The sequence below is a fragment of the Lynx rufus genome, unplaced genomic scaffold, assembly GCF_022079265.1.
Source record: "Lynx rufus isolate CCGP_SWC_20201006 ecotype Redwood Valley unplaced genomic scaffold, mLynRuf1.p SCAF_5, whole genome shotgun sequence".
Taxonomy (NCBI): Eukaryota; Metazoa; Chordata; class Mammalia; order Carnivora; family Felidae; genus Lynx; species Lynx rufus.
This window is the reverse complement of record NW_025814867.1, coordinates 33,767,340-33,793,022: the sequence shown is the minus strand read 5'-3', so window position 1 is coordinate 33,793,022 and position 25,683 is coordinate 33,767,340. Positions and strand designations below refer to the sequence as shown.

Below are 25,683 nucleotides of genomic sequence, written 5' to 3'. Positions count from 1 at the left end.
TATTTTCTGATTAGTTCAGTTTTCCCACTCCGCTCGTGTGTGTGTGTCTACAAAACTGCCCTCGACTTGACAGTTTTCACCTTCCTGCTGCCTGTAACCAGTAAGGTTTTCATAGAATGGTTGCAATGAGCCTTTTTCATTACTTTTCTTTTTTCCATTTTTATAGCCACTCCCTCATTCAAGCTGTTACTACCTCTCCCCTGGACTAGAGCAATAGCCTTCCGACTGATCTTGTAGCCTCTAGCCTTTTCACTTTGCTCCTCGCTGCTTTCCTATCTTCTTCCTGTTTAGGTATCCCCCTTTTTTAGAAAGTTCCCCTTAAGCCAAAGTTCCCCTTTGCTTTCAGAAAAACCCTACATTAGAACCTACTTTTGCTAACCAAAGAAATCCAAAGAGGATGTTCACTTTTATGAAAAAAGGTAGTAAGTAAAAATAGAAGTCAGAGTTTGTTTTTGCAGGGCCCTAATAAAGGCAGCCCTCAACCCCAGACAGCAGGGGAGAGTGGCATCCCCAAGCTCCTTCCCCCAGGAACTACACTGAATATCTCAGTATCAAAGCCCATAATTTTGAACTGCGTCTGTGAGCATTTGTGCTTTATCTGCATTTGTTTTGTGCATCTGTTAGCAAGATAGGCACCTTCTGCAGAAAGGCCAACAGAAGCCAAACAGACCTGGCCTGGCACTATCAGGCTGTGGGAGCCTGAGAAAGGTATCAGAAATGCCTAAGAGAGGTTGTTTTTCAGGTCTGGGAATGCTCAAAAATGTTTCCATATAAATTAATGTTAATTGCTTCTTTATGCCATTTTGACTTAGAAAATTTTAATAAGAACACTTTAATTTTGGATAGAGGGGGAAATCTGTATTTGGTTTCCCAATTTATTGTAGCCCTAATCATCCTTGTTCATGGCTTTGTGTTTCCAAAGAATCTGTTGAGTTTCTGGAAAGCAGGAATTTCGTTTTAGACTTTTCCTTTTGTAATATTTCCCAAACTTCAGTAATCAGTATACCACCCATGCAATCTTTGTCAATCTGCACCAAGACGTTATTATTCACTCAATATTTTTCTTTAAGGTCAGTTTCAATTCATTAAATAGTTTTAGCTTCATCCTAAACCATAATACTCTGTAAAATCAAATTTTTGTGCTACTTATTTTATTCTAGTCCTTATTAACATAATAACTACAAAAAAGTATAAATGTCCATTCACCACCTAAAATCATGTCATATACTACATACCACTGCAGAGCAGAGCATAACCCTTGCACAGAGATACAAAAGTATCAATTGAATTTTCAGCTGATATTTGTATCATATACAGTTGTGATAGCTGTGTATTATTCATGCTTCATCCATTAACTTAAGTAATATATCCTCCAGGAAGCCCCTTCCCCAGGTATAAGTTAAGTGACCCCTCCCCCATGCTTTTATGCATCACTGTTCTTGCCACTAGCATAGCATCTCCAACAATATATTGTAATTTTTTGTGATTGTTTACTTATTTGTCTCCCCATTATGCACTTCGGGCAGGTATTAGAAATTTTATCTACTAGGTCTTTTATCTCACTACCTAGCATAGAATAGTCACTTAGTAAATGCTTAGTGAATGAATTTTTACTTAGTTTGAACACTAAGGACAAATCCTGGGACAGTGATTTGGGTACAGGTAGTTTATTCAGGAAGTGTTTCCAGAGAACAGGATTGATGGGTCAGGCAGAGTAAGAAAAGAAAGAAGGAAAAGTCAATATAAGGATCCATTATTGAAGTCGCTGCTTACTCCTTGAGGAATTCTGAAAAACATACAGAATGCTCCCCTGGATTTCCCTCTTGAGGTTGGAGCATTTATCCACCACTTCCCATCCTGTATTGGTTGAGGGCTTCCCTGGGCTGTTAACTGTCCTGGATTTCACAGAACAGTGAGGTCTTCCTTAACCTGGTATAGAAAAGCAGAATCTGTGGGCTTACTTTTGGGGTGAGATACAAACAGTATTAATCTGAGCTTGCAGCAAAACCATCATTACAACTGTGGCTGAAATCAAAGTGGAGAGAAGCTAGGGAATGTGATTCAAACATGCAACACCTTTGCTACTCAGGCTTTCCTATTGTTTTCCAGAAGACTGGCGTGGCCAATTTATGGGAAGGAAGTGTTGATTAGCAAACCTCTAAGCTTGAGGACCAGGAATCTCATTTCTAGTTCAAATTTTGCTGCTAAATAACCTTAGGTACACTCGTCAAAGCCAATTAATGAGTAGAAACTGAGGGGTAATAAGAAATTTCGATTTAGCTTCCACATAACAGCAACAACAAAACAGGTAACTTGGGCACTGTGGTGAGGAGAGGGAAATATCCACACTGACTTACCTACAAACAGGAATGAAATTTTCCTCATTCTCCCATAGCTCTTATCTCAGAGAAGAATTAATTTTGGAAAAAATAATGACAACAAAGTGTGAATTTAATAAACAAAAATAGAAATACAAAATAAAAAGTAACCAGAAGGAAATCTGAAAAGGATTTATAAATATCTAAGTACAACTGCCAGGATAGAGAAAGACATATTTTTGAAAGTAGAATCAAACCTGTGCAAAAAGAGGAAAGCGTTAAGTATAGCAAGATAGATGTAAAACAAAAAGTGGCCTCAAAAGGAATTTAGAAGAACCTTTAAGAAAGATTTGAAAACAGAGGAGATTCTTTAATTGGATCAAAAAGAGAAGATGTATTGGGGGTCTGGGTGACTCAGTCGGTTGAGGGTCCGACTTGGGCTCAGGTCCTAATCTTACAGGTTGTGGGTTCAAGCCCTGTGTGGAGCTCTATGCTGACTACTCAGCCTGGAGCCTGCTTTGGATTCTGATTCCCTCTTTCTCTGCCCCTCCCCCGCTCGTGTGTGTGCACACACTCGCTTGCTGTCTCTCAAAAATAAGTAAATAATGTGAAAAAAGAGACAGAAAATATGCCAATGGTGGTGCAGTTTAACAGTCACTAACTTATGGGTTTACTTGTGCACACATTGTCGTAGGGGATTCAAAGTCAAGACACGGTTCCTGCCTTGAAGCAGACAGGGATAAAAGTGAGACTCTGAGAGGTTCAATGATTTGGTTAAGATTGCTCAGGGAGTAAGAGACTTAATCAATTTGGGCCCAGACTTCTCTGTTTCAAGATCCTTACAGAGCTCTCACAGTCTCCTGGGACCTGACAGGCCTCTCCTACATAGGACTAATAAGCCTCACCTAAGCAACCAGCTAATTAAGTAAAGTATACAAGGACTTTGCAATGAGAAATAAAGCAACAGAAATTTATCAGGTGTTTGGAGGGGGTAAAATGTGCCTATGCATAAAGCAGCAGTAGTAAGACGTTGAAAGTCTTTTATTAGAAACTACAGTAAAAAGGGGCGCCTGGGTGGCGCAGTCGGTTAAGCGTCCGACTTCAGCCAGGTCACGATCTCGCGGTCCGTGAGTTCGAGCCCCGCGTCGGGCTCTGGGCTGATGGCTCGGAGCCTGGAGCCTGTTTCCGATTCTGTGTCTCCCTCTCTCTGCCCCTCCCCCGTTCATGCTCTGTCTCTCTCTGTCCCAAAAATAAATAAACGTTGAAAAAAAAAATTAAAAAAAAAAAAAGAAACTACAGTAAAAAAATAAAATGTTCTTTTTATAACCAAATTATGGTTCTAGAATTCCAACTGACAAATATAGAAAAAAATGGCGGAATTTGAAAGCTACCACATGACAGCCATATGAGTTAAAATTGTTTGAAGCAAGAATCATCAATGGGTGCTTAAACTAATTGGGGAAAACATAATGAAAAACAGGATATTCAGTCTCAAAGTATCTTCCCACAAGTTGCTCATGATAGTAGAGAAACTTGGTAGACATCAGTTCATTCAAGGGACCGAAATTAATATCATCACTAATGGGATAAATAGACACCATGATAAGATGCACTAATAAGGATACAACATCACTTCCATGGTATTCCTGCCAAAAATGTATGAGTGTAATCATGAGGAATCATCAGACAAACCCTAATTGAGGGACATTCCACAAAACAACACACCCACATCTTTTAAAATTGTCTCGAAAGACAAAGAAAAGCTAAATAATTGTTCTAGATTAAAGAAAAGTAAAGTGGCATGACAACCAAATGCAATTTGTGATCTGGAATTAAATTCTGGATGAGGAAAAAAAAAACCAAAACACGTTTCCCCCTCTTGCTACAAAGGATATCAATGGGAAATTTGGCAAGATTTGAACAAAATCTGTAGATGATGTATCATTGCTAACGTTCTGACTTTGAGTATTGTACTTTTGTTACAAAGAGAATGCCCTTGTTCTCAGGAAATAAATACACAATGAGGAATTTAAATGTAAAAAAATTGAGTAGCTATGGATTAAGCAATTATTTTTCTTTAACAATGAAAAAGGAACTCATTTAGAGAATAATGTTTTTAAATGTATTTATTTTGGGGGCACCTGTGTGGCTTGGTCTGTTGGGCATCCAACTCTTGATTTTGGATAGGGTCATGATCTCACAGTTCGTGAGATTGAGCCCTGAGTAGGGCTCTGTGCTGACAGCACAGAACCTGCTTGGGATTCTCTCACTCCCCCTTCCCTGCTCGTGTACTCTCTCTCTCCCTCAAAAATAAAAAAATAAATATCGGTAACAAAAAGACACCTCCACCCTGAACGATGGCGAACATGTTAGGCAGATGTGTTTGAAAATGAAGATGTGAATGTAACAAGTAAGTCTGATCTTTTTACCATTTACAATACATGAATGGAAACTGGAAGTTATCCAAACTTGTAAACAAGAGATATTACTTAGTGGTTTTTTTTTAATGAAATCAGGAAGTCCAATGAAGTGTATGACAAATTTAAGATTCAGAGGCTAGAAACACCACAGAACTTTTATTCTTTTGTGGTGTTTGTGTCTCTTCAGTTTAGTTTTACCACCACAGACCTGCTCCCTTCTTAGTTTTCTAATTGAGTGTGCTGCCACCAGGTGGTGGTAAATGCCATAATCATCTAGTTCAATTACAAGATAGAGATAGCAAGGATGGATGTTTTTCTTGATGTTTGTCATGTTTTATTTATAAACAGACTTGAGGGGCACCTGGTGGCTCATTCAATTAAGTGTCTGACTTTGTCTCAGGTCATGATCTTGCTATTCGTGGGTTCGAGCCCCATGTTGGGCTCTGGGCTGACAGCTCAGAGCCTGGAGCCTGCTTTGGACTGTGTGTCTCCCTCTCTGCCCCTCCCTTGCTCACACTCTGTCTCTGTCTCTCTCTGTTTCAAAAATAAACATTAAAAAATTATAAACAGATTTGAGAACTCATTGCCCAGATATCTCCATAGCTCACTCCCTTACATCACAAAGTCTTCTACTCCATCTTCCCCTATCAACATGGTCTTCCAGAACCACACTATATTCACGAAGTACTCTACTCCCCACCTCAGCATTTCCTATCCCCTCAAGCTGCTCTATTTTTAATCATCCATCATTTAAACATGGTTCTTCCTGTGTTCTTTATTTTTATCCAACTCATTTGTCTGGATTTCATTTTCAAATATTTTTTTTTTTTTCTTCAAAAGGGGCCCCCATGGTATTGTTTCCTTGGAGTTCTTTTATGGTTGAAAACATCTGTTTGTTGCCTTTCACTTGAATGACACCTTGGCTGGTATAACACATAGGAAAATAGAACCGATTCTAGGTCTTTTAAGCAAAAAGATCACAACGTTTTTGGAAGGGCTAAAAATGCAGGGGGGGTGGGGGAGGAAACATATCTTACTTCAGATCAGGAACAGTAGGAAGTTCACTAGCACTGAAGGAGCTTGAGGCGCTGAGCTACCACTGCCATGGCTAGAGCCAGAAGACAATAGAAAGAGTTTTTACTTTTCTTCACCCTTCTAATTTCACTCAAATGTTCTCATTTGCAAAATGGAATCCAGACCTCAGCTGGCAAAGGAGTCTAAGAAATATAGTTTCTTAGTTCTAGCCCCTGCAACACGTGGATGGGTAGAAACTAAAGATACACAGAGAGCAGGGAAAGTGTATATATATATATATATAATATACCTATCATACACAATATATGTTATACGTATGAGTAAGTGGCAGAAATGGTGTTCCTTTATTCCTAAATATATCTATATCTGTATCCATATCTCTAACTATAATATGTAAGTTTCCTAAAAACAAAGAATTTCCTTATACAGCCACAGTAAAATTATCAAAACCAGGAAATTAATTCTGATGCAAGACTATTGAATTTACAGACCGTATTTATATTTTGCCAATTGACCTGCTAATATGTTTTATAGCACCATATTTATGAATTCAGTCTTTAATTTTTAATCTCTCTCAGTTTGTCCTTTATTTCATGAGCATATTTTTTACAAAGACAAACCAGTTATTTTTCAATTGTCTTTCTCAATTTCAATTTGTCTGCTATTTTTATTTTTTAATGATTTTTTTAATGTTTATTTTTGAAAGAGAGACAGCGTGAGCGGGGAAGGGGCAGAGAGAGAGGGAGACCCAGAATCTGAAGCAAGCTCCAGGCTCCAAGCTGTTACCACAGAGCCTGATGCAGGGCTTGAACCCACGAACCATGAGATTGGACCTGAGCCAAAGTTAGACGCTTAACCGACTGAGCCACCCACGCTCCCCTGTCCGCTATTTTTCAAGATTAGATTCAGGTTATGCATTTTTAGCAGGAATATCACAGAAATAATATATGTCCTATCAGGAGGCACTTGATGTAGATTGGTTCATTCCTAATGAGATTAACTTTGATCATTCTGTTAAAGTGACGTCTGCCAGATTTCTCTAGTGTAAAATTCTTATTTTTGTTTGTATTATAATGAGTATGTTTTGGAAAGATACTTTGAGACTATATAAGTAGTCTCAAATAATAGATACATTGAAACTATGTAAGTATCCCATTACTCTCTAAAGTTTTACCCAGTGGTTTTAGCATCCATTGAAGATTCTTGCTTGAAAAGATAATAATGAGGATAATGTAATGCTTTCTTATGTAAAATCCCTATTTCCCCAATTACTTATTTATATTGATATAGAACACAGTTGACCCTTGAACGACACAGGTTTGAATTGTGTGGGTCCACTTACACATGGATTTTTTTCACAGTACAGTACTGTAAATATGTTTTCTCTTCCTTATGATTTTCTTAATGTTTTCTTTTCTCTAGTCTACTTATTGTAAGAATATACTATGCAATACATGTAAAACACAAAATATGTGTTAATTAACTGTTTATGTTATCAGTAAGTCTTCCAGTCAACAGTAGGCTCTTAGCAGTTAAGTTTTAGGGGGATCAAAAGTTATACATGGGGGGCGCCTGGGTGGCGCAGTCGGTTAAGCGTCCGACTTCAGCTAGGTCACGATCTCGCGGTCCGTGAGTTCGAGCCCCGCGTCGGGCTCTGGGCTGATGGCTCAGAGCCTGGAGCCTGTTTCTGATTCTGTGTCTCCCTCTCTCTCTGGCCCTCCCCCGTTCATGCTCTGTCTCTCTCTGTCCCAAAAATAAATAAACGTTGAAAAAAAAAATTAAAAAAAAAAAAAAGTTATACATGGGTTTTTCACTGTGCAGGAGTCTCTGCCCCTAACCCCCACATTGTTCAAGGGTCAACTGTAATAGATTCCTACTTTATTCAGTGGCCTATAGTCTGTTACTATGATTTTGCATTTTCATGCTGACATTGTTTCAGATTTGGCCAGTGGCAAAACTTCAATTGGTGTCTCGTGATATCTGAGATTCTTTGAACACATCCTTGCTTTCTTGCACAAGATGATCCATTCTCATTTTGTACCTTTTTTGCCTTGGAATCAACGACTTCAACAAGCAGACTTGATTTCTTTTAGAGGAGAATGCTTTTTAGAAACCAAGGTCTAGGGTCGCCTGGGTGGCTCAGTTGGTTAAGCATCGGACTTGAGCTCAGGTCATGATCTTGAGGTCTGTGAGTTCAAGCCTTGCGTCCAGCTCTGTGCTGACAGCTCAGAGCCTGGAGCCTGCTTCAGATTCTGTGTCTCCCTCTCCCTGCCCCTCCCCCACTCGTCTCTGTCTCTGTCTCTCTCTCTCTCGTAAATAAACATTAAAAAAAATAAAAAAGAAACCAAGATCTGGTTGCCCCTAAGAAGTTTAAATGAATACATGCTGAGCCTCACCCCAGGTTATGCTCTTTTTAGCATGTTTCCATTGTCGACATGTGGTGTCTCTTTTCATCTTGCTCATTGCTGGGTGCTCTATCTAGATGCTGTCTTTGCTCTGATAGAACCAAGGAATTTCTTTCCCAGCAAATCTGAGACCTACCTGTCTGTTTTCCTCATGGGACTACACACACATTTTGAGGGTACCTGTCTGTTCAATGAGTGGCCTTTCACATTTGCAAAAAGAATTATCTTCATTGTTCACCCCATCCATTTTTCTCTAACAATGTTCCTGTTTTTCCTCATTTAAAATGGGGAGGGGAGGTGAGAATTTCTCTTATATTTGATTCTCTCTGCATTTAAGAAAGTCAGTGAGAATTCTAAAGTTTGGTGACTCACTGGTATGGCCTCTAGAAATGGGGTGTGGGTTGGAAACAGGAGCTGAGCCACAATACACTTCTTCATCCTTATTCATTATCTTCTATTTCTTTCTTTGACCGCTAGTGTTTGAATGTTATGGCATTAAGTTATTGTTTCCTATTGGTCACAAAAGAAGAAAATTCAAATTGACTGATACATTAAAATTTTCTTGTAAACTCTGCATGGCACTTATAAGGAGATACCATTGTATGCCTAACAAAATGGCTAAAATGTAACAGACAGACAATACCAAGGCTGTTGAGCATATGGGATAATTGGAATGGTCTTATATTACTCAGGAAAGTGTAAACTGGCATATCCATTTTGGAAACTGACCTATTAAATCTAAACATATCTAGTCTATACCCAGAAATTATATTCCTGGAAATAATCCAAGAGAAAGCAGTGCTATGTCCACCAAAAGACTTTTACAAGAATGTGCATGGTGGTTTTACTTACAATAGCTCCAAATTAGAAACAACCTAATTGTCTTTCAGCAGGAAAATAGGTAAGTAAATGATGGTGTGTTCACAATGGAATACTACACAGCAATAAGAAACAGCATGCTATTATGAATCTATAATATAGATTTATGGATGAATCACACAGACATTAAATTAAGCGCATATATATAGAGAGACATTTGTATGAAGTTTGAAAACAAAGCAAAGGTAAACCAGATGATGAGGATTAAGACAGTACACTTATGATGGAGGAACCTCGATGGCTCCGACTCTTGATTTCAGTTCAGGTCATGATCTCTTGACCTGCTTGGGATTCTCTCCGTCCCTCTCTCTCTGCCCCTCCCCCACTCCTATGCATGTGCTCCCTCTGTCTCTCTCAAAAACAAATAAACATTAAAAAAAGAGTACACGTATGATGAGCACTGAATAATGTATAGAATTATTGAATCATTATATTGTACACTTGAAAGTGTTATAACACTATGTTAACTATACTGGAATTAGAAAAAAAAAAAACGAACAAGCAAAGCTGATTGATCTATGTTGATAGAAGTTAGAATAGTGCTTTTCTTTCGGGGATAGGGGCTTGTGAGGAAGTACAAGGGAGCCTTTCTGAGTACTGGAAATATTTTATATCTTGATATGGGTGGTGGTTATATGGGTAATTACACATGTAAAAATGCATGTTCATGCAATTTGTTCATGTTACTTTATTTAGACCTCAATTAAAATAAAATATTTTAAATGCAAGAAAAGAATATCCAGAAAAAGACAATTCCTGTAGCTTAAAAATAATGGAAAAGGATGCCTGCATGGCTCAGTAGGTTAAACATCTGATTTAGGCTCAGGTGGGATTGGGCTTCATACAGACTATGTGGAGACTGCTTGGGATTCTCTCTGTCTCCCTCTCTGCCCCCCCCCCCACTTTCTCTCTCTCTTTCTCTCAAAAATAAATAAACTTAAAAAAATAAAGATAAATGGAAAAAGTTAAACTTTGCAGTACTGCAAAAGCATCTCTTCTTATGTATTTCAAAAATCCAAATCAGAAGGAAGACAAAATATTAAAAAAACAATTAGAAATACTAGATTTCCATAATTTTCTTCTCTTGATCAGTTTAAATATCATGAAAGTTATATCTTGTAAATTTGAAAGAAATTGCCTGTAATTCACTCTGAGTACAATGTCCTTCAATGGATTTAAATTTTCCAGTATTATTATCATGGTTCTGTTTACATCATCTGCTTAATTTTTAATTAATTCTGGTGTCCTTGTTCCTAAAATGTTATTTTATGCAATTTTTTAAAATGAGAGTTGGATTTGTCACTGTTATCTTTTTTTTTTAAAATATTTTTATTTATTTATTTATTTATTTATTTATTTATTTATTTATTTATTTGGTGCCCTCTCTGAGGCAAAAAATATTTTATTTTTAAGACCCCACCTGGGTCTAGAACTCACAACGTCAAGATCAAAAGTCGTGCTCCAACCGCTGAACCAGCCAGGCGCCCCACTCTTTGTATTATCTTGATTAGATTACTTTTCTTGTTAAATTTGCCAGACGTGTTTGGTGTTACTGATTTGCTTATTTCTGTCTTGGCCACTCATTTTTCAACTGTCAGTTTCGTTCTTTTCCCTCCTGGATGTTTTCGAGACATTCTTCTGCTTTCATTGAGCTCGCAGTCTAGTTATGCAAACACCTATTTGGTAGGAAAATAAAGAGTCCCCTGCTCCTTTAAAAAAAAAAAAAAAACTGATAATTTTAGAAACCCTTCGGTGGGATAATTTTAAAATAGTCAGTAAGTTTTTAAGTTTTATTTAAAAGTTATTTTCAGTTTGATGTGTGTGTGTGTTTTTTTTCCAAAAATCTTTTAATTTCTAATTTGCTCTTAGGCAATTATCTTTGCGTTGACAGGTTCGTCGTAGGAATTAGCCAATCGCACCGGCTCACTTTTTTAGTTTGGCTTAATTTTATCAAACTAAACTACTACTTCTGTGTTAAAGAAAACAAAACAAAACTATTCTGGTTTTGATTTTTATCATCTGTCAGACTGCTAAAACTGAAAGACCCAAGAAGACAGACAGAGCTCGAGTCAATTTGAAAGCTGTCTCAAATCCTGGAATTCTTGCCCTGCTCCATCCTCTCTCGCGAGATTTGGAAGCCGGAAGTGGGTTCTATTTCAGGCGTCTCTGCGAGGCGTGTGCTCAGTTAGTGTTGGCGGGAGCTGAGCGATCAGTCTGCTCCTGGCTCGCCGGCCTAGGCTGGGTCTGGTCTAGGGGCTTGCGGGCAGCGCTCCCCGTCTCCGGCCGGCAGGATGCGGGTGGCTGTGGCCGGCTGCTGCCACGGCGAGCTGGACAAGATCTATGAGACGCTGGCGCTGGCGGAGAAGCGCGGCCCCGGGCCGATAGACCTTTTGCTGTGCTGCGGCGACTTCCAGGCGGTGCGCAACGAGGCCGACCTGCGTTGCATGGCCGTGCCGCCCAAGTACCGCCACATGCAGACCTTCTACAGGTGAGCAGCGAGGTCCGGGCCTCAGACCCAGCGGTGCGAGGCGTGACCAGCCGGCAGTGAGTGAGTGGGAGAGAACCCGGACTGGATTCGAATTCCCCCTGCCACTGACTCGCTGTCTCCCTTACTTACCTTCTTTGTTCACGCTGTGTCTAGGAACTGGTGCTTCGTAAATGTCACTTTTCTCTTTTCCTTTCACCTGTCTTATCTGTTTCGGAAGGGATCGAAGCCTGAGGGGAAAACCTGGAGGAAGAAGCTGACAGGGTAATCTACCTTGCACTTGATAGGACTCTGGGACTAGTCTATTTACTGATGCAAGAGTTTTTATTGGACGCCTCCTCTGTGCTCGTCCGCGTTCTAGAAGCTAAGGTTAAGAACTGACAAAGTTCATTGAGCGTACACTGGCTTTAAACCCAAGGTGGCAGACCTTCATTCTTAAGAACAAGTATAGGCAATTCACTTAGAAAGAGCTTTTTAATTTTTTATAATGAGCTCAAATATCTCCTTTGGGCCTTATTTTGCTTTTCTGCTATGCCCGATTGCATGGGCATGCCTAATTGCTTTTCTCTATGCTTGATTTCTGCTATGCCAACTGACAACTTTACTCTTATGTTCTAGGTATTACTCCGGTGAAAAAAAGGCCCCAGTTCTCACAATTTTCATTGGGGGAAACCATGAAGCCTCAAATCATTTGCAAGAGTTACCCTATGGTGGCTGGGTAGCGCCAAACATTTATTATTTAGGTATGTGTTCTGGGTAATTTCTTGCTTTGTTTGTAATGGAAGTGCCTGTCAGGATTTGTATAACAGGCAGCATCTTGAGATATATGGTGTTTGCGAAATGTCTCTTAATTTAAATAGTTAATCATGAAACTGTAATTAGAATGATTAATTTAAGTAGGTAATTATGAAAATATGTCCATGCTTCTAGTATTTTGAGCAATATAGATAATAAAACATAGTAAAAAATGCAAAGGCCTTATGTACTGTTTGCAATCCCTTTATTTTTTCTTACTCTTTCTGTTGATTGAGAAAACTCAAACTTATTATGGTGGAAATTGTTAAACATACAGAAGAATAGAGAATAGTATAATGAATCTCTGTACGTGTTAACCAGTTTCAACAACTATTATTCTGCCGTCCTTATTTCAACCCCACTCCCCTCTAAACTTTTACTTAAGTAACTGTAATTCCTCATTATTTATTGCTTAGTTCATGTTCAGATTTCTGTGATTATCACAAAGATGTTTGTTTTACTTTGTTTGACTTGTTCAAATAGAATCCAAATGAGGCCTGCACATTTCATTTGCTTGTCATGATTCTGAAGTCTCTTAGGCTGTAAGTGTCCCTTTTCTCTCCTACCCATGCTTGTTATTTGTTGCAGAAAATGGGAACTTTTTCTTGTAGAATTTCCTGTGTTCTGGATTTAGCTGATTGGAATTTCTTATATTGTTTAACGTGTTCCTTTTATCCTCTGCATTACCTGTAATCTGTGTTTAGATTTACAACTGGATTAGATTCAGGTTCAATTTTAGTCCTGTTAGACTATTTAGTCCATTCTTTTCTTCGCTTAAATGTTTTCAGCTCTAATGATGACATGATAACTTCAGAAATATAATTTATCTACTTCATTACTGATTGATCTTTTGACAACTGTAATATTATGAAAAGATGTTTGAAGATGATCAATCAGAAATAAAATATAGAAACTGCAGGTTATTTATACTTTATACCTGTTGACTTTCAGATGTATAACCTATAAATCTATCATAAGACACTTTTCCTTATTTCCCTGCCAGCCCACTGTAATATTTGACTAAGTACCAAATTATGTCTATTTTTCTCTTAACATACCTAATCTCATTGGCCCTTCCTTTCTGCTTAGTATCTTCCCTGATCTGCTTCTAGGCCTTTCATCCCTAGTCTGCCTCTTATATTGTTGGCATATTGCTATGTGAAAGAGTAACTTCATCTTGATATTTAATTTTCAAATAATTTTAGGACTGCATGGAGTTCTACGCCTTTAAACTGTTCTTTTAGTTAGTAAAGAGATTGCTTCTGCCAATGGTAATTTTGTTTAACTGTGTACTTTTTCAGGTTTGGCTGGTGTAGTAAAATACCGAGGTGTAAGGATTGGTGGAATCTCTGGTATCTTTAAATCTCATGACTATCGAAAAGGTATTGTTCTGAGAATTGTTTTTAAATTTTAGAACTTGCATCTTCAGACTAACTTAAGCATAATATATAGTTTGACCTTTTCATGGAATTTTTTCTCTGAACTGACTACTTTCAAAAAAAATTGTTTTTAATATATGTTTATTTTTGAGACAGACAGAGAGAGTGTGAGTTGGGGAGTGGCAGAGAGAGAAGGAGACACAGAATTTGAAGCAGCCTCCAGGCTCTGAGCTGTCAGTACAGAGTCTGACGTGGGGCTTGAACCCATGGACTGCGAGATCATGACCTGTGCTGACTGAAGTCGGATGCTTAACCGACTGAGCCACCAAGTCACCCCTGAACTGACTACTTTATTTTATACATATGAAAAGTTTGAGAGTACTAGAACAAATTATCTCTGTATCCACCATCTAGTTTTTTCAAGTCTTAGCGTTTCGCCACTTTTAGTTACGATTTTATTTTGTTTTATTTATTTTTTGAGAGAGCGAGAGAATGTGTGAGCAGGGGTGGAGCAGAGGGAGAGATAGAATCTCAAGCAGGATCCATGTGGGGCTCGATCTCACAACCATGAGATCATGACCTGAACTAAAATCAAGAGTCTGACGCTTAACAGACTGAGCCACCCAGGCACCCCAGTCAGGATTTTAAAGAAATAGTACAGATTCAGTCAGAGCTCATAGTTTATCTGTTCTCAGTCCTCTTCTCCTTTTATCCTTCCCTTTCCTTACCACGAGTCACTCTTCTGAATTTGGTGTTTGTTATTTGCTTGATTATGTCATTACCAGATAGGTAACAGCTTTAAACAGTGTACAATGTAGCATGTTTTAAATTTCATATGAATGTATCATTTTGCGTGTATATTTCTGCAACTTGTTTCATTGTTTAATGTGTTTTTGAAATCCATGTTGATACATTCATTTTAATTTGTGAATAGTATTCTATTATAGAAGCATATGGCAGTGCACTCATTTATTACATTGTATCTGAAAAAATTGATCTTAGGGGCGCCTGGGTGGCTCAGTCGGTTGAGCGGCTGACTTCAGCTCAGGTCACGATCTCGCGGTCCGTGAGTTCGAGCCCCGCGTCAGGCTCTGTGCTGACAGCTCGGAGCCTGGAGCCTGCTTCCGATTCTGTGTCTCCCTCTCTCTCTGCCCCTCCCCCGTTCATGCTCTGTCTCTCTCTGTCCCAAAAATAAATAAACGTTGAAAAAAATTAAAAAAAAAATTGATCTTAAAGGAATAGCTTGAGTTCACATTGATTTCAAAATTTTATGAATTAAGTTGGCAGCTAAAACTTACATCCTCTGTGTAACTGTTAAATCACAGATCTGTTCCCTGCTGCCCTGCTCCCCATGATTCTAAACTATTGGCAGGGGAGTACAAAAATAGGTTGTCTCCTTCACGGCAGGTGTGAGTGCAAACTGTCCTCCACTCTTTGGAGGACAGCTGGTAATCTGTGGAAATTATAAAAGTACTCTGACCCAGGAGTTCTACTTCAGGAATTTAATGTACAGATATATTCCACACATGCAAGATGATGTGTACACATTTATTATTTCAGCCTTGTTTGTAATGGCAAAAGGTATGAAGTAATTAACTCTAACATAACTCTATCATGATAAAACTATACAATGCTATGAAGCTAATTTTTTAAAAAAGTAGAAGAAAGCAACTCTATGTGTAACTGATACACAAAGAACTCCAAGTTAAGTGAAAAAAAAAAAACAAAACAAAACAAGGCATAGAACATGTTTCAACTATGCTGCTATTTGTGTAAAAAACAAAGAGAGGATAAAGAAGTTTGTGTATTAAATGCATAGATGATGTCCCTGGAATAAAATACTAAAACCTGATTAACTTGAGTTGCCTCTAGGTAGTGTTAGTAGTTAGTAGGAATAGGAGGATCCCTGCCTCCCATTGTTTTATCAGCTTTGTTGAGGTAAAACTTACATACTATTGTAAGTATACAATGTCGTGATTTTGGTAAATTTATGTAGGGTTGTGCAACCATCCAGATTTAAAACATTTCTAGTATTCCCAAAAGTTTTGTAGTTAATCCCTGCTCCCACCCCAGCCCTGGGCATCACTGGTTACTTTTTATTCCTTTCTGATGATATCTCTTAAATTTTAAACTATATGAATAAACAACATATTCCAAATTATAATTTAATTTAAAAAATAATAAGCCCCTCAATTATTTAGATTTATAGTTAGTGATCACTCATTAGCAGAAAATACCAACATTTTTTTTTTTTAATACCAGCCTTTTAAGAGCAGTGTTTTCATAGAATTTTTAAGAACCGAAACGGTAATGACAGACCTCCGTTTTGGAAAAGTGTGTGTATGTTATTTGTATTTGCCGTATTTAAGGGAGTTGAATATAGCTTATTTCTCTTCTTTAATTCAAGGTCATTTTGAGTGCCCCCCTTATAATCCAGCTACAATAAGGAGTATATACCATGTGAGAAATATTGAAGTCTATAAATTAAAACAGGTATGTAAAAATTACATTGCAGCATACTTGAAAAAATTAAAGTCATTCTGTACCAAAATGTGTTTTGATCATTTTGGTATACCACTTCCAAGAAATATTTCAGTATAGAATACTTCAGTATTTCTAAAGTTTGGATCTTGAGTTGCTTTTAGGAGGTTCACAGATGAACATTTTTTTTTATTCTAATGTTATGCATTTATTTTAGGAAGTAATAATAAAATAGAACATTTAATCTATGACTGTGTATATTACTACTTAGAATAAGGGTAAAGAATATATGTTGGAATAAAGTGATACTTTAAAGAAAATATTAGAATATTTCATTTTATTTTTTTTATTTTTTTATTAAAAAAAATTTTTTTTCCTTAATCTTTTTATTTATTTTGAGACAGAGAGAGACAGAGCATGAACAGGGGAGGGGCAGAGAGAGAGGGAGACACAGAATCCAAAGCAGGCTCCAGGCTCTGAGCCATCAGCACAGAGCCCGATGCGGGGCTCGAACTCACAGACTGTGAGATCATGACCTGAGCCGAAGTCGGACACTCAACCGACTGAGCCACCCGGGCGCCCTAGAATATTTCATTTTAAATAATGGTATTAAGTAGGGAATAAATAATGGTAAGGAAGATAGAGAATGTGGTAAAATTGTGAAAGTGGTATTGGAACACTGGCTTAACTAGAGAGTAGCTGACACTAGGTTTTTGTTTGAGAACCCATTAAATGCCTGACACTGGGCTAAGCAGTTATCACACATGACATTTCATGTAATCGCCACACAATTCTGTGCAGTAAGTATTACTCTAACTTTGTCACGTTAAGGATGAGAGATCAAGGCTCAGATAGGTAAGCAGCCTTCCAGGGAATTCCCTAGGAGTTAGGTGGTGGCGTCGCCTGAAGCTGTCAGACCCTTCCCACCATGCCCTACAGCCTCTGCAGGAGCTTAAGGATGCTCGTGGGCGTTTCTTTAATGTCCTACTCATAACAGGTCCCTACCTTGAATCCTTTTTCCCTTTCACCCATCTCAGTCCTACCAGTGTTTGACGACCCAGCTTAGATACCAGTTTTCTAGTTTAAAGCCATCACTCTTCTCTGAATTTTCATCACACTTACTGCCCGAATCAGTTATTCAGCGATTATTCATATCCTTTATCTTGTATTGTCTTGAACACATAAATTATTTTAATTTAGTTTTCCAAGTTTTGTTGCCGATTACTTGAAGGTGCTGGGGATGTGTAATGTATGGAGTATATTTTGTAGCCTCCCCATGAAGACACCAGCTACCTTGAATACCTCTAGTATAATTTATGTAGCAAACAGCATTTTTTACGTGTATGCTCTATGAGTCCATTAGAAAAAAAGAAGGGATTTATCTTTGGGTTTTACTATATTATTTACATTAGAGATCTCATGAAATCTGTGTCTCTCTGTATCTTAAAACAGTTCCTTTACTAAAAGTGACAAGAATAATGGTTATTGTATATTTCAGAAACCGTATGTTAAAGACCATGGCTAGTTGGCAGTTAGATCAAAGTATGTCTCTGTTGACCTGCCTTGCCATGGAATATAAGGATGATTTGTGAGGTAGAGAGAAAGCTTTTTCTCCTTGCTTACATGAGTGAGGAGTTTAGCATTTCTTAGTATTTCTGTGACCTTCTTAAATAAAGTTTGCTTAGAATGAATTACATAGAAATCTAAAGATCTAAGCGGTTAAATAATTGTGTGGTGGTGGAGAGAAAGTGTAGGGGATTGCTTTTGGCTAATCTGTTTTTGGGTTTTCTTTCTTTTTCTATTAAAGCTGAAGCAACCTATGGACATATTCTTATCTCACGATTGGCCAAGAAGCATATATCATTATGGAGATAAGAAGCAACTTCTCAAGACTAAATCTTTTTTCCGACAAGAAGTGGAAAATAACACATTGGGAAGTCCTGCTGCCTCAGAGCTTCTAGAGCACTTAAAACCTACCTACTGGTTTTCCGCACACCTTCATGTGAAGTTTGCAGCCTTGATGCAGCATCAGGTAGAAACCAGAACATTCTTTGATTTGACAAACACTTAGCAAATATCTGTAGGCTAAGGCACTGTTGGCACAGTTGTAAATTTAGAGAAAGAGCTCAAAGATAACTTTGCTTTTGCGAGTAACTCCATATCCATTGGGCAGGGAAGAGACAAGCAGGCAATAAGTATTATTATTAGTGATTAGTGATAGTAATAAGTTTGTGATGAAAAGTGCCATGATGCTGTGGAAGTGCCTACACCAGACTCTGGTGAATTGGGGATGTAGACACAGAGGTGAAGAGATTGAGAAGGTTTTCCAAAGGAATTGATTGTGCCAGGAAGCAGTAGAATATGAGGGCAGTGTAGGTAGGGAGCCCAGTGTGTGCCAAGGCTAGAGGTCTGAATGCGTGGTGCGCTGGGGGCTGCAGCAGTCCCTGCAGCTGAGGCGAAGGGAGAGATGAGGCTGGAAGGACATCCTAACTGCCTGCTGGACCATGTTCTGGAGTTTGGGTTTTAACCAGAAGGTAATGGGGAAAGTTGGGGAGTAGTGAAACCAGACTTTGATTTTAGAAAGATTAGTTTGGTAGCATTTTTGTGTATGGATCATAGTAATGTAAAATGGGAGGCAGAGAGGCTATTTAAGCATAAGATGAGGTTCTAGCCTGTGGCAGGGAGGGAACACAGAGAACGCGATCTCCAGAGAGATTTTGGAGGCAGAATCATCAGGATTTGGTGATAGAGGGGGACTTCGAGAATTTTCCTTGGGTAGCTGCGTGGGTGATAGTGCTTGATGAAAGGTAGAGAATAAATAGAGATTTCAACTTAGGCTTTTATGGAGATAGTTGTTTATTCTTTTCCCCTCCCATTCTGACTGACTTTCCACCTAAAGTATTCCATAGGGAAAACATTTAGAAAACGCTGGGTTAACAAGGTTAGAAATTCCTTCTCGAAGTCTTCTATAGAATTTTTGAGAGTCTTTAATGTGCTGATGGGCGTCGTCTTTCTCCAAGAGTGAGTGGAGTGTGGGGTGCAGTGCTTCTTGAACTTGACCATACTCTTTTCTGTGGTGGAAGTGCACTTTAATGATGTTCTTCAAGTACAGTTTGGAAAATTCTGTTTGGAAACATTCCTGTGGGCCCTTTCTGTTGTGGGCTTATCCTCACTCCCCAGTTTCATTGGGAGAAAGAGGCAAGGTTACTCCTTTTCTCTTCCTTTGGACCACTGCCAAGGTGATTATCCTCTTTAAATGTCCAAGTTATCCATTCAGATCAGTCACCTTTTCTACATCTTTGTTATTCTCTCCCATCTCCTAGGGCTCATGACATGCCCAAAATCCTAGGGCCTGGATTTTTACTGAACCATCGGCTTTGGTTCTTTCCCCCCATTCCATCTTGAGTTGTCAGCCTCAGGGAGTTCTATCTCTGAATGAATATGTTCAGTCCCTTTTAATTAGCTCCTCAACCTCGACTGCCTTTGCCAGTGGTCTCTTTCAGCCCCTTTACCAACACCAAAGATCACCTTTTCTCTCAGAACTGCCCCACTGCCAAGATCTGCCTGCACTCTCTGTGCCTTCACCTCTCAGTCCATCACCACCATTGGGCTGAAACCTGGCCCACAGCAGGGTGTCCCATAGCTGCTTCCTGTCCTTTTTCCTACGTGGGCCTTACTGTTCTCAGTGAGTCACTTTTGTACTTCATCCAATATGACCTTCATGTTGTGGTCCATCACCCCCTGCCCATGTTTCTTTTCTGCCAATTCAGTTTTTACAAAATAGCTTACTTGGGGGGCGCCTGGGTGGCTCAGTCGGTTAAGCGTCCAACTTCAGCTCAGGTCACGATCTCACGGTCCGTGAGTTCGAGCCCCGCGTCGGGCTCCGGGCTGATGATGGCCCAGAGCCTAGAGCCTGCTTCCGATTCTGTGTCTCCCTCTCTCTCTGACCCTCCCCCGTTCATGCTCTGCCTCTCTCTGTCTCAAAAATAAATAAACGTTAAAAAAAAAAATAGCTTACTTGGAATATAATTTACATGTCATAAAATTCATCTATTTAAATGTACAATTCAGTGAGTTTTAGCATATATCCAGAGTTCCAGAGGTTTCCAGAGCAAACAGCACATAGCCCAGTTGTAGAACATTTCCAGCACCCCAAAAGATGTCTTGTGCCTGTTTGCTGTGCTGTTTGCTGTCAGTCTTTGTTCCCGCTCTCAGCCCCAGGCACTAATCTGCTCTGTGTCTCTGTGGATTTGCCCTCTTTGAAATTCATATAAGTGGGATCAAAGTCTATAGTCATTGGCACGTGGTTTCTTTTGTTTGTGTGTTTTTGAGGTTCATTCGTGTAGCAAATATTAGTATTTCTTTCATTTTTATTGTTGAATAATATTTCATTCTGTGAATGTATCCCATCACTTTTGGTGTTGTATCTAAGAAATCTTTGCCTAACCCAAGTTTATAAAGATTTTTCCTTATAATTTCTTTTAAAAGTTATATAGTTTTAGCTCTGCCAGATTACTTTTCAGCTCTTCTGTTATCTTAGCCTTTGCGTTATATACTTTGATTTAGCACTGGCATTATCATCAGCATTAGTGTCTGCTTTGACTTTTGTAAGGAAGTTGAAGCCCAGAGAGTTTAAGTGCATTGCCCGTTATTACACAAGTGGTTGCAGAACTAACTTATTTTGGAAAAGTGACAGTTGTTGCTTTGACACATAACTTAGGGGTATGTTTAATAAAGATTGTTTCCATCCTATTCTGTGTATGAATTACTGTGATGATTTAACATTCTTTCTGGGGGTGCCTGGGTGGCTCAGTCAGTTAAGTGGCCAACTTCGGCTCAGGTCATGAACTCATGGCTCACGGGTTCGAGCCCTGTGTAGGGTTCTGTGCTGTCAGCTCATAGCCTGGAGCCTGCTTTGGATTATGTGTCTCCATCTCTCTCTGCTCTTTATCTGCTCATACTCTGTCTGTCTCTCTCTCAAAAATAAGTAAACATTAAAAAAAAAATTTTAACATTCTTTTTAAAATTATGGTTCATATTTGTAGGCCAAGGATAAAGAACAGACGGCCAAAGCAACAAAATTTTTAGCCTTGGACAAATGCTTACCACATAGAGACTTTCTTCAGGTAAAAAGAAAATGAAATAACTTTGCAATATAGTTTTGCTCTTCCAATGATTAAAAAAAAATTAATTTTCCCTTCAGAATTTATTTGTGCTCTTTATAATTTATGTATTGTGAGAATTTTGGAATACGTTACATTAGTGTTTTTAAGCTACTAAATTAAATTCCTTTTAAATTTTATTGTTATACTGAAATTCTTAGCATATTAAAAATAGAAATGTTTTTCTTAAAATTATCAATTTCTTCCTATAGGTAATAGAAATAGAACATGACCCCAGTGCTTCTGAGTACTTAGAGTATGATATTGAGTGGCTCACTGTTCTAAGGGCTACTGATGATCTTATTAATGTGACGGGGCGCCTATGGAATATGCCTGAAAATAACGGCTTGCATACAAGGTAAGTCTGACATTTAGGGTTTGCTCTCTCTGGTGCATGCACGATTTTTTGTCCCCTCCACCTTTTTTTTTTTTTTTTTTTCCTTAAATCAAGGGAATTATTGTTAAATGAGTGTCAGAATAATTCAAGGGTTACTGACTGGTATGGAAAACTACAAATTTTCCATCTAAGGGATGTAAGAAAATGGGCTATTGAGTACCAACCCAAATTAGCACATAAAGCGTGTGTAAAACTATAATGTGGTGATGATTTGGTTCACACATTAAAGTAACTAATGCTTATTTTAGAGTGTGAGTTAAGAACAGCTTTTTCTTTTTTCTTTTTTTAAAATTTTATTTATTTATTTTGAGAGAGAGAGAGAGAGAGAGACCGCAAGTGAGAATGGGGTAGGGGCAGAGAGAAGAAGAGTGAGAGAATCCCAAGCTGTCAGCACAGAGCCCGATGACATGGGACTCGAACTCATGAACCATGAGATTGTGACTGGAGCTAAAACCAAGATTTGGATGCTTAACCAACTAAGCCACCCAGGCACCCCAAGAAGAGCTTTTTCTAAGAATTGTTTTTATTTCAAAATGGTCCTTTGGTAAATTAACTGTAATTTTATTAAACAGAATTTTTATATGTGGTTTAGATTTTATCCTTACACCTGAAGTCCACAGTTAGATCTTAACCATTTGTTGTCTGAGGCTGATAAAATGTAAAAAGCTATTGTTTTGGACTTTTGTAGGTGGGATTATAGTGCAACAGAAGAAGCTATGAACAAAGTATTGGAAATACTGAATCATGACCTCAGAGTTCCATGTAACTTCAGTGTAACAGCTGCTTGTTATGACCCTAGCAGGCCACAGACACAAATGCAGTTGGTGCATAGGATCAATCCCCAAACTACTGAATTTTGTGCCCAGCTTGGCATCACTGACATAAACGTCAGGCTGCAGAAGGCCAAGGAAGAACATCACTTGTGTGGTGAATATGAAGAACAGGAGGACCTGGAGAGTAATGACTCTGGTGAAGACCGTAGTGAATATAACACAGACACGTCTGCCCTGTCCTCTATTAATCCAGATGAAATAATGCTAGATGAAGAAGAGGAGGATGAAGATAGTATCGTAAGTACACACAGTGACATGAACACACCGTCTGTAGAGCCTTCTTCTGATCAAGCTTCTGACTTCTCTGCAAGCTTCTCTGATGTCAGGATCTTGCCAGGTTCCATGACTGTATCTTCTGATGATACATTGGGCTCCCCAGATGGCAGAGAGGGGAAGCCTGGTGAGGCTCTGGAGTCGGAGGATGGAAAGGACTTAACCGAGTTGCCCCTGAAGAGGCTGAGTGACGAACATGAACCTGAACAAAGAAAGAAAATTAAGAGGAGGAATCAAGCCATCTATGCTGCAGTGGATGATGACGATGCAGCATAAGACAATTTACTTAGTATTATATGTAGATATGTGATTTTTAAGACCATATTTTTAGAGTTGGATTTTTGACACTCAAGACTTAACTTTGTAATAATGAAGTTACATGAGAGAATTTTAGTTAGGTATTGACTTTGTCTTTAGTCCTTTGTATATTTCAGATAAAAATATTAAAATTTTATATATTTACTTGATTGAGTACCTTTTTTTTTTTGAAGGCGTATACCATTCACTTTCATTATTTTCAGGAAACACTCACGGGATACCTACTCTGTACCAGGCACTTTTCTGTAAAATGGCACTATAAAGATGAGTAAGACCGGAATTTCTACCTTTGAGGAGTTACTACCACTGTGAATATTTTTGTGTATAAAATATGGCATCTTTATATTTTGTTTTGCAAAGTCATTGTTGCATGTACGATTTTGTATGCTTTCATTTTATTTATTATAAATATTTTCCCTGGTCTGCTCTTAATGTCTGTCAAATATAATTGAAATTGAAGATGGTAGGTAAGGTTTCAGGAAATAAATTACTTTAAATACTAAACATTGGTAAACATAAAGTTTTACATTCAATTGTTGAGATGAATATAACCTTGTTGATTTTGGCATAGTTTAGCTTTAGCTTTAATTTTAAGGTGACTATAGTAACTGTACAGGTCATTTTTGACACAGTTCATCTTAGTATTAATTACTATCAGGGATTGAATTGCACAAATGCTGCCCCTCGTGCTGGATCATGTGGCTTGTTAGTAATAGAGTATTTTATTTTTAATGTTTATTTATTCTGAGAGAGAGAGAGAGAGAGAGCACATGCATGCAAGCAGGGGAGAGGCAAAAAAAGAAAGAGAGAGAATCCCAAGCAGGCTCTGTGCTGTGAGTGCAGAGCTCTAAGTGGAGCTCTGTCTCACAAACTGTTGAGATCATGACCTGAGCTGAAACCACGAGTCGGACACTTGAATGACTGAGCCACCCGGGCACCCTAGTACTAAAGTATTTTTAAAGATCCACATGGAAAAACTATCCCTCCATCCTGTCTTTGGTTAAAAATGTCTGGATCGCCTGAGGAGATGGTTACCCTGCACTTTGGATGAGGAGTCATGAATCCAAAAACTATTCTGGGATGTCATCCCACAGCAGTCCAAATCCAGGGGTCATTAACCTAGGAGAATGCTGTAGCAACTGGCTTCCATCTTGTCAGCCTCTGACTTGAAGAACGTGGAGCAATTTCTCTTTATTGCTATCCATTTTCTTTCCCTTTTTAAGTTGAATACTTATTTTAGTTTTCATTTAGTTTCAAAAGGATTTTCCTCATCACTGATTTAATGGAATCCCATAGTTCTGACATTTAGGTTTTTTCCCCCCAGAAATTATTATTTTTTTAATGTAATTTATTGTCAAATTGGTTTCCATACAACACCTGGTGCTCATCCCAACAGGTGCCCTCCTCAATGCCCATCACCCACTTTCCCCTCTCCCCTACTCTCCATCCACCCTTAGTTTGTTCTCAGTATTTAAGTCTCTTATAGTTTGCCTCCTCCCTCTCTGTAACTATTTTCCCCCTTCCCGTCTCGTCTTCTGTTAAGTTTCTCAGGATCCACATATGAGTGAAAACATATGGTATCGTCCTTTCTCTGCCTGACTTAATTCACTTAGCATAATACCCCCAGTTCCATCCACATCGCTGCAAATTACCAGATTTCATTCTTTCTCATTGCCAAGTAGAATTCCATTGTATATATAAACCACATCTTCTTTATCCATTCGTCAGTGGATGGACATTTGGGCTTTTTTCATAATTTGGCTATTGTTGAAAGTGCTGCTATAAACATTGGGGTACAAGTGCCCCTATGCATCGGCACTCCTGTATCCCTTGGGTAAATTCTCAGCAGTGCTATTGCTGGGTCATAGGGTAGATCTATTTTTAATTTTTTGAGGGACCTCCACACTGTTTTCCAGAGTGGCTGCACCAATTTGCATTCCCACCAACAGTGCAAGAGGGTTCCTGTTTCTCCACGTCCTCTCCAGCGTCTATAGTCTCCTGATTTGTTCATTTTAGCCACTCTGACTGGCGTGAGGTGGTATCTCAATGTGGTTTTAATTTGTTTTTCCCTGATGAGGAGTGATGTTGAGCATCTTTTCATGTGTCTATTGGCCATCTGGATGTCTTCGGTAGAAAAGCATCCATTCTTTTCTTCCCATTTCTTCACTGGATTATTTGTTTTTCGGGTGTGGAGTTTGGTGAGTTCATTATAGATTTTGGATACTAGCCCTTTATCCAATGTGCCACTTGCAAATACCTTTTCCCATGCCGTTGGTTGCCTTTTAGTTTTTGTTAATTGTTTGCCGTGCAGAAGCTTTTTATCTTGATGAGGTCCCAATAGTTCATTTTTTCTTTTAATTCTCTTGCCTTTGGAGATGTGTCGAGTAAGAAATTGCTGTGGCTGAAGTCAGAGGTTTTTTCCCCTGCTTTCTCCTCTAGGGTTTTGATGGTTTCCTGTCTCACGTTCAGGTCCTTTATCCATTTTGAGTTTATTTTTTTAAAT

The 25,683-nt window shown here is 38.6% G+C and overlaps 1 protein-coding gene across 1 annotated transcript; it reads left to right on the top strand.

Moving 5' to 3' along the window:
* Positions 1-11,260: 11,260 nt before the first annotated feature.
* Positions 11,261-23,324, top strand: DBR1 (debranching RNA lariats 1). Its single transcript, XM_047100154.1, has 8 exons — positions 11,261-11,545; positions 12,161-12,285; positions 13,639-13,719; positions 16,124-16,209; positions 18,005-18,229; positions 21,243-21,323; positions 21,572-21,717; positions 22,445-23,324. The coding sequence occupies exons 1-8, from the start codon at positions 11,349-11,351 to the stop codon at positions 23,136-23,138; spliced, it is 1,635 nt and encodes a 544-aa protein (XP_046956110.1). The 5' UTR covers positions 11,261-11,348; the 3' UTR covers positions 23,139-23,324.
* Positions 23,325-25,683: the final 2,359 nt, after the last annotated feature.

What these genes read in the sequence shown, in the direction of transcription:
- DBR1 (XM_047100154.1), top strand. Translation starts at nt 11,349, where the DNA reads ATGCGGGTGGCTGTGGCCGGCTGCTGCCACGGCGAGCTGGACAAGATC. An exon ending in GCCAAACATTTATTATTTAG is followed by an intron (nt 12,286 to 13,638) that starts GTATGTGTTCTG and finishes GTACTTTTTCAG; the next exon opens with GTTTGGCTGGTGTAGTAAAA. An exon ending in AATAACGGCTTGCATACAAG is followed by an intron (nt 21,718 to 22,444) that starts GTAAGTCTGACA and finishes GGACTTTTGTAG; the next exon opens with GTGGGATTATAGTGCAACAG.